The sequence below is a fragment of the Geotrypetes seraphini genome, chromosome 12 (genome assembly GCF_902459505.1).
Source record: "Geotrypetes seraphini chromosome 12, aGeoSer1.1, whole genome shotgun sequence".
NCBI lineage: Eukaryota > Metazoa > Chordata > Amphibia > Gymnophiona > Dermophiidae > Geotrypetes > Geotrypetes seraphini.
In genome coordinates this window covers 52,062,062-52,076,577 of record NC_047095.1, presented here as the reverse complement: position 1 = coordinate 52,076,577, position 14,516 = coordinate 52,062,062, and the positions used below count along the sequence as shown (strand labels likewise).

The following is a 14,516-nucleotide window of genomic DNA, read 5'->3' as shown; positions in this document are numbered from 1 at the left end:
ACAAAGCTGCAAGGCAACAGCCCCAAAGCCCTTTAAATCTCTATGGGCTTTGGGGCCATTGGCGCAGCTGTGTAGAAGAGGCAGAAAATCTTTATTACTGAAGTAAGCCTTCAGGATCAGACTCTTATCTAAAACAGACAGAAAGTCACCAATAATATAACTCTTTTGGGAAATATTATCTTGAAAATCTTCCAAAAACATTATAAGATTTGGGGTTTCAGGGTCAACTAAATCATCAGTCGCCCCTTCATTCCCCAACATCTTAATTTTTGAGGAAATATAATATATCCTAGCAATAGCTATATATTTAGCATTTGGAAGTTTCAGGATATCAGAAAAATATTGTCTCAATAATATTTCCAGAGATAAAAAATGTGTCATAGGAGAATTTTAAAAAAATGCAAATTCTTGGCTCTAAACTGATTTTCCATCAATTCAAGGTTCATATGAAGAACCAAACTATCTTTAAGAGCAGACTGATTGATGATTTTCAAATACTTAATTTGAGTATTTATAGCAGAAGTAAATTCCTCCAATGTACTAGATTTAGAGTCCAATTCTGCAATTTTTTCAGCTGCTACCTTGGTGAAGGAGCATAATTGGGTTATCGTATTGTTTATTGTTTAATTAGTTTCTTGATTAAACGCTTTATCGATTCTGCAAAGCGTTGTACAAAGCACTTGATAAAATAACATTGTAACAAACAGAATTACCATTAAAACAAACTTTTTAAAAAAAAACGAAAATACAAAATTATTAGACGAACTACAACACGTACTAGGTTAAATAAGGACGCACTAACAAATGATACATGAAGGAAAAAGGGAGGAAATGCAATAATTATAGTAAATGAGAGAGACATTAAGGGAAAAAAACAAAAGGGCAGGACTTAATGGAGAAAAAAGAAAGAGAGAAAAGAGAAAAGAAAAGAAGAGAAAAAAAAAATAAATAATGAAATAACAACTTCAATTAAAAGCATCTTTAAAAAGGAAACATTTTAAGCTACTTTTAAACGTTTTTAAATTATTTTCTGTTTTTAGATAAAGCGGAAGAGCATTCCAAATAGTAGGAGCTGTTACAGAGAAAATAGAGGTTCGACGTGTACCGATTATTTTTAAGGAGGGGATATTTAAATTGGATTGGGTTATGGATCTTAAAATCCTTCAACCTAGATTCAGTTTTAGAAACAATAGACCAAGCATCTTTCATTGAAATATCAGAGTCTATGGCTTTAGCTGGATTCACAGATTGTAAGTCCACCTGCCGTGTGATCTGCCGGGGGGGTGGGGGGTGGAGTGGTTCCAGCAGGAGGGATTGGGCATCTCTCCTACAGCGATTGATCGGGGGGACCGGCGGCTGCTAAACTTATCGCAGCAGGGAGATCCCTTGCCGCGATAAGCTCAGCGGCCGTATCTACATACAATGTAGGCCAGCATTTTGCATTGTACACATCTCCCACTGGCCTAGGGACTGCCTAGGTCCGCCTAAGGCTACTTCCAGGCCAAGCCATGCCCAAGCCTAGCCTTAGGTGGGCTTGTGCGCCTCTCTAGGCTCCCGAAGGTGCCTCCAATGTAAGATGCCTGCCTCGAGAGTTTTTTTTTTAAGGAAACATATGTCCCGATTGGCTAGTTAGGTGCAGTTGGCCGCCTACAATCGGGATGCCGTTTATAGAATCCAGGCCGAAAGGTACAGATAGAAACAGCTTGCTCAAAGGAGATCATGAGGGGGAACATGGGAAAAGAACAAGGGATTGGTAGCATGAAACTGTTGCGTGAACGTACATGTGGGTGAGAAGTAGCACTTTGAACTGAATGCAGATACAAAGTAGAAGCTATTACACAACTATGAGAAGAATGGTAACATCCAGTAGCGTAGCAAGACCCTGTATTTTGGATGGGCCCACAGTTAACTGGGATGGGCCCTTCCACACACATAGCCCCTTGTCAGAGATATACAAAAAAATAAAGGTGTTTTTACACCCATCCAACATCTCTCCTTTCTCTCTTCTGTGGCATCCCAGCATATTTCTTCCTATCTCTCAAGCCCGTCTCTCCCCGATATATCTTACATGCATTCCTGGCGTCAGCAGCAACTCATTTTTGCTGCCAGTCTCAACCCCGACGGCTTTCCTCTGCCCTCACTGATGTCACTTCCTGTTTCCTATCTGGTAGGTCGCGGCAGAGGAAAGCTTTCAGGGCCGGCACCAGCTGCAAAAATAAGTTGCTGCAGGCGCCGGGGATGTGTGTAAGGCATGCCAGGGAGGAATGAACTTGAGAGATAGGAGGGCAGATACCAGGACACTGTAGAAGAGAGAGGGGAGCGGGCAGTGTGGTGCCACCACTGGGTGGGTCTGAACCAAAAATGCCCACTCATGGCTACACCACAGGTAACATGTTTATAATATCAATCTATATCAAAGACACCCAATGTTGAAAAGAGTCCCACAACAGAGATATCTACCAGAGCAAAGAATAGAAGAGGTAGAGAGAGGAATTCATGACTTGTTCTTGCTTTGGTCTGATTTATGTGTTCTGCACATGCTGCTATAAAGTGTCGTTATTTTTATAGCATCACACAAATTCCTCTAGCATAAGAACCTTGCTCTCTTTTGTTTGTGATGGAGGCTGATGACTTAGTGCAAGTGGCTACCAGAATGGCTACTAAAAAAAAAAAATTTTTAAATCAACATTTGTGGTTTCTGAAGCAAACTTATCTAAGCTTTGTGTAGAAAGTAGAATCGCTGTAACTAAGGCATGGTTTGCTCTGGAAACATTTCTGTCACCTATTAACAAGTTAATAGGTGTCAATTTTGGAGATGTCATTAATTTAAAAAGCACTAGTGAAGAAATGGTATCTTTTCATGTGGAAAATCAACAACTAGCTTTACATTTTGTGTAATAGGTTATTTACCTACCTGGAATTTCTAGGAAATTATGCAAAAATACACCAACTACTAAAATATGTTTAAGTGCTCTGATAATAGTTTTGATATGTTTGCATTGCATATTAATGCCTTTTGTACCTCAGTTATCATTTTATCTTACTTATTTACCCATGTTGACATTGACACATTAGTTTCATTTTCTCATTCTTAGGTGTTCAACATAGCGTTGTCATAACGATAATTCTATTATTGAGAATCTCCAAAAGAAAACCAAAACTGCAAGTTTTGATTCATTTACATCATTTGGTGGGATCAGGCAGAGAACTACCACCAACTTTCTGAGGTTTCATTAGATATGGGTTTATTGTTTATATTTATGTTTATTGGAAACTTCTGTACCACTGCTAATGACTGGGGAGTCAAATCAGAACAGTTTGCATGAGCTTCAATAAAGGGGTTACAATACACGAGCGTTAGTAATGGTGTAACAATACATGAGTTGTTTATTCGTGAGTTCACCCTTTCATATTCCAAGCGGGTAGTAGCGTGCCGTTTCCTCCAAGTTGCGAGAGACATCAGTGATCAAGACAGATGAAGTTACAGCACTGACCTAATGACAATTATTTGCTCAGTGGTAGGACACGGTACTACTCGAAAGGGTCCAGAGAAGAGCGACTAAAATGGTTAAGGGGCTGGAGGAGTTGCCGTACGGTGAGAGATTGGGGAAACTGGGCCTCTTCTCCCTTGAAAAGAGGAGACTGAGAGGGGACATGATCGAAACATTCAAGATAATGAAGGGAACAGACTTAGTAGATAAAGACAGATTGTTCACCCTCTCCAAGGTAGGGAGAATGAGAGGGCACTCTCTAAAGTTAAAAGGGGATAGATTCCGTACAAACGTAAGGAAGTTCTTCTTCACCCAGAGAGTGGTGGAAAACTGGAACGCTCTTCCGGAGGCTATTATAGGGGAAAACACCCTCCAGGGATTGAAGACAAAATTGGACAAGTTTGAACTGGAACGTACGCAGGTGAGGCTGGACTCATTTAGAGCACTGGTCTTTGACCTGAGAGCCACCGCGTGAGCAGACTGCTGGGCACGATGGACCACTGGTCTGGCCCAGCAGCAGCAATTCTTAAAGCAAATCCAAAATTCGATGGCCCTGTTAAAGCAGAGTTGAAATCCATGTGGGGAACAAGCCAGCAAAATTTCTGCGGGCAGAGCAAAGCTGAAGGAGAAAGACAAATTTATAGCGAAGCTCAGCATACTGATGGACATGCTTACCTGCAAATGTGGAATAAAGAGTTGTTCTGATGTGGGATGTGATTCTGCCTGTGTCAGTGGAATTTTTGACTGCAGCAGAGAAAAAGATTCCTGCGATTGAGTTAGCCTTTTTAAAAGGTTAGAGAGAGAAAGTTGGGAGCGTTGGACCGCATCAGATTGGACCAGAAGAGCACAAAAGGAAAGGCAGGCAAAAAAGAAGGAGTAAGAACAAAAGTGGAGAATGAAAAGTGAAAAAAAAAATAGCAGAAGAGCAAGGGATGATGGAGAGATCTGTGCTTGAAGTAGAGCAGGCAGTTTCAGAGGATGTGGCACAAGACCCCCTGGAGGAAGCTCCTCTTGCTCTAGAGCAGCGTCTCTCAAAGCCAGGGCACACTAAAGCTACTGGCAACGGCTTGAGGCACCTAGAGGTGCGCGGACGTCGCCGTGATGACATCACGCATATGCGTGCCATCATCACTTTGACGTACGCACATGTGCAGAGGCCCTCCAGATGGGCCCTGAGACGCCAGTACAGTGTGCCAGCAGGGAAGAGGGCCAAAGAGAAGGAGAGGCACTGGCGGCAGCTGATTGCCTACAGCAGTGTTTCTCAACTACTTCAAGCGAACGGAAGTACCCCTTAAGTCTAACAAATATCAACTGAGTACCCCAACCACAGACCTCACTATGCCCACCCAAGCTCCGCCCCAGATCCCATCCCCTTTACTAATTGTAATGCAATTTTTACATTCATTTCTCATAATATACACAGCAGATATAAATTCTCAAAACTGACATTTCAATCACTAAATTGAAAATAAAATCATTTTACCTACCGGCGATCCTCTGCAGGCTGCTGTAATTAGCTTTAAAGGTGAGACCAGGAGGCCAGGGGGAAGCCAGAGGACGCTAGAGAGAAGGAGGAATCATGCAGGCCTTTGGCGAATCGGAAAGTGCTGGCGCTGTACCACCTAGGGAATTTAGCTGGCAGTCGCCTCTCTTCCTCCTCAGTGTGCCGTTGCACACTTGGAATCTCAGGAGGCACACAGTTTGAGATACACTGCTCTAGAGAAAGCTAGGAAGAGGCGAAAATATAATACTGTGACTATAACCAACATAGCCCTCGCTAGTTTAAGATCCCATCCTGGACTGAGTGAGACAGCCATCTAGAGCCAGCTACTGCTGCTTGGATTGATAAAGAGCTCATCACTCACTTGGACACTGCTTTGGTGATTGATCACAACAAGGTGAAGAGGGCTGAAGTGAGAATCATGAAAAAAAACTGGATGTACAGCCTGAGGAGGAACTGCAGCGGAATGGCATCTGTTGCACTTTACTTTGATGGTCATCATGATGATACCAGGGTCGTATTAAAGGCTGAAGAGAATAGCAAAATGTATCCAGGGATGGTGAAAGAGGAACATTACACAGTTTGTATGGAGCCAGGAGGCAGATATATCTGTGGCATTTTGTTCCTGCAAAATTTTTTAAAGAGAGGGAGAGTGTTGTGCAGTAGTTAAAAGCTACAGCCTCAGCACCCTAGGGTTGTGGGTTCAAACCCACGCTGCTCCTTGTGACCCTGGGCAAGTCACTTAATCCCCCCATTGCCCCAGGTACATTAGATAGATTGTGAGCCTGCCGGGACAAAAAGGGAAAAATGATTCAGTATCTGAATAAATTCATGTAAACTGTTCTCCTGGGAGAACAGTATAGAAAATTGAATAAATAGCATGAAAAGTTTCAGCCTCTGATCAGCAGAGCTGATATTGTGACATCACAATGCTTCATTCCACCAAGAGCCAACCTCATCAGTGATGTCACAGTGGCTTGATTGTCCTGTACTTGGCTCACCTTTACTACATTTTGATTTTTAGAGTGGTGATTGGTTAAAGCTACAGCCTTAGCACCCGGAGGTTGTGGGTTCAAACCCATGCTGCTCCTTGTGACCCTGGGAAAATCACCCTTTCTCCCCCCCATTGCCCCAGGTACATTAGATTATGATCCCACTGGGAAAGACAGGGAAAAATGCTTATGGCAGCTGTGGGCTGGTTTTAAGATCCCGCGGCATAGATCATGACAGGGGAATTTATCCCCAATCAGCTGAGCCAGCAGGACTCGACTTTGAGGAGTCCTTTGATTGGGGGGGAAATTTCCCTGCCACAATCAGCTGAGCCAGCTGTGATGGACAGAGAACCCCCCAATCAGCAGGAGAGATGCCCATTACCTCCTGCCTGACAGGGGTACAGGGGAAGGGCCTGCCTTGAGTGAGCTTAAGTATCCCTAGTCATCTCTGTGCCCCCCCCCCCTGACAAGTGCCTACATTTGGGATGCCAGTTTATAGAATCAGCCCCAAAATGTTTTACTACTTGAGATCTAGCTAGGTACATGGGACCTGGGTTGGCCACTGTTGGAAAAGGATACTGGGCTTGATGGAACTTCATTCTGTCCCAGGAAAGGGACTTGGGAGTTCTGATTGACAAGTCGATGAAGCCATCCGCGCAATGTGCGGCGACGGCGAAAGGGCGAACAGAATGCTAGGAATGATAAAGAAGGGAATTACAAACAGATTGGAAAAGGTTATCATGCCACTGTACTGGGCCATGGTGCACCCTCACCTGAAGTACTGCGCACAGCACTGGTCGCCGTACATGAAGAAAGACACGGTACTACTCGAAAGGGTCCAGAGAAGAGCAGCTAAGATGGTTAAGGGGTTGGAGGAGCTGTCATACAGCGAAAGATTAGAGAAACTGGGCCTCTTTTCCCTCAAACGGAGGAGATTGAGAGGGACATGATCGAAACATTCAAGGTACCGTAGGGGATAGACTTAGTAGATAAGGACAGGTTGTTCACACTCTCCAAGGTAGGGAGAACAAGAGGGCACTCTTTAAAGTTGAAGGGAAGGAAGTTGAAACGTAAGGAAGGGAGGGAGAACGAGAGGGCACTCTCTAAAGTTGAAAGGGGATAGATTCCGTACAAACGTAAGGAAGTCCTTCTTCACCCAGAGAGTGGTGGAAAACTGGAACGCTTTTCCAGAGTTGTCATAGGGGAAAACACCCTCAAGGGATTCAAGACAAAGTTAGACAAGTTCCTGCTGAATGAGAACGTGCGCTGGTAGGGCTAGTCTCAGTTAGGGTGCTGGTCTTAGACCAGAGGGCCTCTGCGTGAGCGGACTGCTGGGCACGATGGACCACTGGTCTGACCCAGAAGTGGCACTTCTTAAATTCTTATCAGGTTTCACGTTTATTTTTTTTTTTTAATGTATACCACCTAATCAGACTTCTAGGGCATGTATATCATAGAAGTAGTATATAAGATACATTAAAACTAAGATAAAATAATTAAATTAGTAGGTAAAGCATCACTAGGGTGGATTAATACATCAGATAGATTTAAGTCCACAGGTGGGAAGGGGAGAGTGAACTATAATATAGAAAGAAAAGGAACATAAAAGGGAAAGACGAAAAAGTGTAATCCCCAGAATTGTACACAATATTCTAAATGAGGTCTTATACAGGGGCCTCAATACCGTCCGTCCTTTTCCTACTGGCCGTTCCTCTTCCATGGTAAACTGAGCCATTGAGTTCACTGTTAGCACAGGCATGCACTACACTCTCTTGTTAGCTCCAACTGCACTTTAGTAAAAGGAGCCCTAAGTAAAGAATGTATTTTGTTCTGATCAGGAAGGGGGTTGGATGGGGGGGGTGAATGGAATTTGTAAACTCTGTGCCAGTGTTTCCCATCCTCTTCCTGGAGACGCGCCTAACCCATGGAATTCTATAGAGATCACTCTTCTGGTTTTCAGGATTTCAAGATTTTCAAAATGAATGTTTATGAAATAGATTTTTATACATTGCTGGTTCAGTGTATCCAAATTCATGTCAGGGAATCGTGGTAGTCCTAAAAATCCAACTGGAGATATATGCCTTTAGGAGAGGTATGGGAAAGACTGTTACAGAGTTTAAAAATCCAATCTCTGTCTCCCCCTCCTCAATTTGCCCAATGGACAGGATCTGTAGCTTGGCAGAATAATTACAGTAGATGGATGTGTTCCCTTTCTACTTTTTAAATTAAATGAAAATTTGATAAAGTGGTTTGCTGTGGAACATATTATCACCTTTGTGCACTTAAATATTTCAGAACTAATGAGATGAACAGAAGAATCTGTGTTTGTGACGTTATTTTTATCAGAAAAGGCCTTTTCTGGGTCAAACCTGTACAACACAAAGATCTGCTTTCAATTCTGTTTTCTTAGCTTACAGGAATTATACGATAATCATGTTATTCTATAGCACCTCTGTCTTCAAAGCAGATGACCTCACCTCTAAACATCTGGAAACTGAAAAAAAAGTGTGTTTAGGAAAACCAAGAATCACCTGGGACTCAAAAAAACTGACTGAAGAGACAAAATCCCAGTTTTACGTGAGATTGTGTTTCAGTTTCATTATCACTCATGCCACTTCCAACATCCAACCATGCTCTCAGCCCACGTTTCATGTTGCTGAGCTAAAATGCATTAGAATCTCCCAGGAAAGTCTCCACTAGAGAGTTGTGCGGGGACAGAAATCCCACCCGTCCCCGCCAGGATCCTCTCTGTCCCCACCCGTCCCCGCCAGGATCCTCTCCGTCCCCACCCGTCCCCATCAGGATCCTCTCTGTCCCCACCCGTCCCTGTCAGGATCCTCTCCGTCCCCACCCATCCCCGCCAGGTTCCTCTCCGTCCCCACCCGTCCCTGTCAGGATCCTCTCCGTCCCCGTCAAGATCCTCTCCGTCCCCGCAAGGAATTACCTCCATCCCCGCCCATCCCCATAAAAAGCAGCAATTACTTCTGACAGGATCATCAGTTCCAGTTTCTTTTGTGTTTGCGCTGCTGTTTTCCTTGTGGAATCTCTTTGATGGAACCCTTTTTTGTTTTCTGTTCAGGTAATTAACTTATAAACCCCCTCTTTTACTAAGGCTGACGTGTCTATTATATTATATGGACGAACCCTGCTTCCAAAGCCTTCCATCCCTATGGGAGTCCCGTTGGCCAGAGGGGGGTCCCTGTGGGAGTCCCATGGGTTAGGGGGGTTTCCCACGGGATCCCCGCGGGATTCCCGCGATCCCCGTTCCCGTGCAGACCTCTAGTCTCCACATTTCCACTCTGCAAACAAAAGTGTTGACTTTCATCAAAGAAAAATGATAATCTGCCTGAAAGTACCCTACAGGGCAGCAAACTAATATTTACTATTGTGTAGGGATACCAGATTTTCTGGCTGGAAAATCCGGATCCTTAGTCCTGAGGTTTCTACTGTGGACCGGCAAGGTATGAGCGTCAAATCATGTACATTGCTGGCCCGTGGCTGAAACCTCTACTGCAGTTTTGTAAAAGCCAGCATTAGCCAGCCAGCGCTAAATATTGACTTAGCCAGCTACGTTTATAGCAGACAAAAATAAACTGAATATTCGGTACCTGTCACCGGAAATAGCCTGGCATTAAATATCCAGAATTGAACTGAATCCTCAAGAAATAATGTTTTGAAGCACAAGTATGAAAGTATTGAAGAATGATGTTTAGTGGAGTAGGTTTTGGGGGGGGGTTTGTTTGTTGTTTTTTTTTTTACAGAACCTATGATGATAGTGGCTCATTTGGCACTTTTAGTGTTCTAGAGCCAAAATATTGAGGTCTGTTTTTCTCCACTTGTCTCCGTGCATATCGATGTAACTGTTTTATATAGACAGAGGCGCGCGCCGAAGAAAATTACTGTTTTTAGGGGCTCCGATGGGGGGTTTTGTTGGGGAGCCCCCCCAGTTTACTTACTAGAAATCGCGCCGGCGTTTTGGGGGGTTGTAACCCCCCCACATTTTACTGTAAACTTAACTTTTTCCCTAAAAACAGGGAAAAGTGAAGTTTTCAGTAAAATGTGGGGGGTTACAACCCCCCAAATCCCCCACAACGCGGCGCAATCTCTATTAAGTAAAGTGGGGCGGTTCCCCCCCCACACACCCCCGTCGGAGCCCTAAAAACAGTAATTTTCTGCGGCGCGCGCCTCCACGCTGCACTCAATTGTCTGCGCGCGCCTTTGTCCCGGCACGCTTTTGACCTGACACCGTGGGCACATTCTAGGCACACCAGTGCATTTTGGAGAGCACCAATTCCATAATAGCTTCTGGATACAAGATTCTATTACAGAATACTAGGGTAACCCAGCATTGGCATGCCTAAAATGGACACTCCTGCAGTTACACCACCCAAAGACCTGCTGTAACTGCAGGCGCACATGTAACTTACAGGATTCTGTAAGCCACATGTGTAAGAGGGAGATACTCCCATGTCCTGTTTGGCCTAAGCAAATAAATGGTATAATAATAATAATAACTTTATTTTTCTATACCGCCATAATCAGACGACTTCTAGGCAGTTCACATCGAAAGAAGGCTGGACATTCAGCGAATTACAAATGTGTGAGGGAAATGTTGCAGAAGAAAGGGGGAGGGGAGGGAATGTAAGAGGGGTTGAGAGGGGAGGGGAAGTGAGAGGGGGTTGGGATTGCCTGAGAGATTGTTTCGGGTTTGTAGGGGAAAAAAGCGTAGAGCGAAGGTAGGTCTGTTTAGGACAGATATCAAAATTTGTAACATAAACTCCTTGAAACTTCAGATGGTAACAATACCAGGTTTACACCCTACTTTTCACTTTTCTCATATCAGGTATAACCACTTCGGCATTGGTCCACCAGGTACTCACTCATAAATTTTTCAAATTCATACAAAATTCTCATTCACTTATCTTATTCATCTAATCTAATCTAATCCTTAGGTTTGTATACCACATCATCTCCACGTTCGTAGAGCTCGACGCGGTTTACAGTAGGAGAAATAGGAAGGAACTACAACAGAGGGTTAGAGGTAGAAGTGTGAAGAAAATTTAGAGGACTTGGGATGCCAAGATATAAGATTCATGTTGTTGAAGATCAGATTCTGCCCATATGTCAGATCTGTTGTTATGTCAAAAGAGACCAAAGAGCAAAGTCTATCCAATAGCACTTTTTTCCCCACGCTTTTGCAAAATTAGCTGTGAAAGGACAGTCTTGTGGGTGCTATTGGATGAAGACTTTGCTCTTTGGCATCTTTTGGCATAACAACAGATCTGACATAGCATTTGTGACTCCTGAAGTGGGCAGTTATCTGCCGAAATGCGGCCCTATGTCAGGTCTTTTTACCTGGTGGTGCTTTGCCAATAAAAGTGTATTTTATATTCTGTACTTGTGTACAGGAAAGTTCTTACCCCTACTTTTGTGTGTTTTTTAACATTGTAAATGCCATTTGCCTGCTTAAATTATAAGTGCAGTGTCCTATGTTGTTTCAGTGTATTCCTTGTGAAGGGGAAAATCCGAAACTTGACTTATTTGCTGTGAACATATGCTTGCTTTCTTGTTGATTGGATTGACAGGTGTTTGGTTTTTCTTGTGTCTGCACAGGAAACCAGGTTCTTTCTCCCGGAGCTCCTGTTGGAAATGGTCTGACGGCAGATGCTGCCAAAGACCTTGGACTCCCCGAGGGGACTGCAGTAGCGGTTTCACTCATTGATGCACATGCAGGAGGGCTAGGTAATCTATTAAATGTTGATTTTTCTGGGATATGAAAATATTACTGAGCTATTATTTTTATGGAACAAAAAATCGCCTGGACTCCCATGGTGCTTCATTTCTGTAAACACACCTGAACAGCAGGTGGTTTCAGTCTAACAAGAGGGTGCACAATATGGAGCCATGAACAGATAAATAAATGTACCATTCAGGAAAGCGCTTGCTGAACTCCTGTAGTATTTTCAGGCCTATTCACATAGGCTTTCATTCACCTAAATTAGAGGCATGGAAATATTTCTGGCAGAAAGTCATTTGGCTTTGGCAATAAAAATAATCGGAGCCCATGTTTAAAATAAAGACCCAGAAGCAGCAGAGTGCAGTCTATCTTGGGGAAAATGAAGAAACCTATCATTTCTTTCTAGACCGAATCCTGGGTATTTTTGGTCATTTCTCTGGATGGAACATAAGAACAGCCTCACTGGGTCAGACCAATGGTCCATCAAGCCCAGTAGCCCGTTCTCATGGTGGTCACTAGTACCTGGCCAAAATCTAAGGTGTAGCAATATTCCATGCTACCGATCCAGGGCAAGCAGTGACTTCCCCCGTGTCTTTCTCAATAACAGACTATGGACTTTTCCTCCAGGAACTTGTCCAAACCTTTCTTAAAACCAGCTACACTATATGAAACACTTGTGGTAGCTTGCCCTAAGGGCTCCAGGTTCTTTTTTATTATTATTGTTGTTTCTATTTGAAGATTATCAATTATTCACCTATTTCTGCTAAAATAAAAAGAAAAATAGATTATGTAGGTGAATTGAACTTCAAAAGGGATAATTTTATAACTAGGCATCTGCATTTATGCACCCTTTGCATGCATAAATGTACAGAATGTATTTATTTATTGGGATTTATTAACTGCCTTTATGAAGAGATTCACCCACGGCAGTGTACAGCTCAACATAAAACTTACAATTTTGTTAGCAACATAACAGTAATAAAAAGACAAAATATAAACAAATGCAATGAATGTGGTAAACTCAAAATCAGAAAATTAAAATTTAATAATAGAACTACCATGAAACACTTTCAAATATATGCTTATAACAGCACTGAAATTCAAATAAGAGAGATATAATACAATGTCAGCATAATACTTATGAATCAATTAACAAAGCACACATCAGACCATTCAAATAACATAGATATGACACTAATGCTCTTATACAATACAACTTATCTTATAGCCGCGGGGCCAAGTGCAGTTATTAGATGGGGACAAGTTGGGTGGTACAGAGTCCATTGGGATAAACAGATGGAAAGCTAAACTTAAGGCAGGTTGTTTATACAGCTAAACAAGATATAAGGAACTATATCGGTTTAGCCCCTAAATATATAACTGACCTTTTTTCTTTCTCAACCAATAGACATAAGAGAAACTCACACTTGAATTTTGTTTCTCCACTGGTTAGAGCAGTGGTCTCAAACTCAAACCCTTTGAAAGGCCACATTTTGCATTTGTAGGTACTTGGAGGGCCTCAGAAAAAATAGTTAATGTCTTATTAAAGAAATGACAATTTTGCATGAGGTAAAACTCTTTATATTTATAAATCTTTCCTTTTGGCTAAGTCTTAATAATAATATTGTAATTTAAAGCTAAAGAGACATATGATCAAGAAACTGTTTCATTTTACTTTTTGTAATTATGATAAACATACCGAGGGCCTCAAAATAGTACCTGGCGGGCCGCATATGGCCCCCGGGCCGCGAGTTTGAGACCACTGGGTTAGAGGATGTAAATTTAAAAGACATTCTCAACATCTTTTCTCATATCAGGCAGCATTATGGGGTAAAGATCTGGAACAATTACTTATGCTTGCTAATATTTATGGGGAATCTGTTCCTGAAGTACTTAGGCAGCTGATTTGTACAATCTCTCCCACAATAACTGATATCTAGAGCTCTTAGTCACTAATCTCTAACTTGGTTAGTTCTACTCAGTTTGATGCATTATTAATCATTGTAAACCGCATAGAACTTCACGGTCCTGCGGTATATAAACTGTTGTTATTATTATTATAAGGAACTGATTTAGTTACAGCATGGGTAGCAACTAGTCCTTGTGCAGAATGAGTGTATAGTCAGTCACCCTATGTATTAAAAGTTTGGTTGAAAAGCCAGGCTTTCACCTGCTTCCTGGCATAGAGGTAGTCTGGAGATAGACGTAGCCCCTCTGTACTTACACGCCTAACAACTCTTCTGTAAGGACACACATGAGTGCCAAAACACTAGATTTACTGAGTGGCACCCAAAGCATTTTTCTACTCGAGAGGGTCCAGAGAAGAGCAACAAAAATGATAAAGGGCATGGAAAACCTCTCGTATACTGAGAGGCTGGAGAAGCTGGGGCTCTTTTCCCTGGAAAAGTGGAGACTTAGAGGGGACATGATAGAAACTTATAACATCATGAAGGGTATAGCGAAGGTAGAGAGGGACAGATTCTTCAGACTGGTGGGAGCAACAAAAACTAGAGGGCACTCAAAAAAATTGAAGGGAGATAGGTTCAGAACAAATGCTAGGAAGTTCTTCTTCACTCAGAGGGTGGTGGACACCTGGAATGCGCTTCCAGAGGGGGTGGTTGAGCAGAGTACGGTTTTGGGTTTCAAAAAGGGATTGGACGAGTTCCTGAAGGGTAAGGGAATCCAGGGGTACAATTAGAGGGTTACTATACAAGACAAAATGCTCTTGAGTAATAGATCACTACAGGTCATTGACCTGGAGGGCCATGGCGGGAGCAGACTGCTGGGCATGAAGG

General features: G+C 42.7%; 1 protein-coding gene across 2 annotated transcripts in view; it reads left to right on the top strand.

Moving 5' to 3' along the window:
- The window catches only part of FGGY (FGGY carbohydrate kinase domain containing), a 384,196-nt gene that overhangs the window by 203,189 nt on the left and 166,491 nt on the right, over positions 1 to 14,516 (top strand). For both annotated transcript variants that reach the window (XM_033917103.1, XM_033917104.1), the window contains one exon: positions 11,598 to 11,726. In XM_033917103.1, coding sequence (XP_033772994.1) covers positions 11,598 to 11,726 — 129 coding nt within the window. The remainder of the gene's footprint in view (positions 1 to 11,597; positions 11,727 to 14,516) is intronic.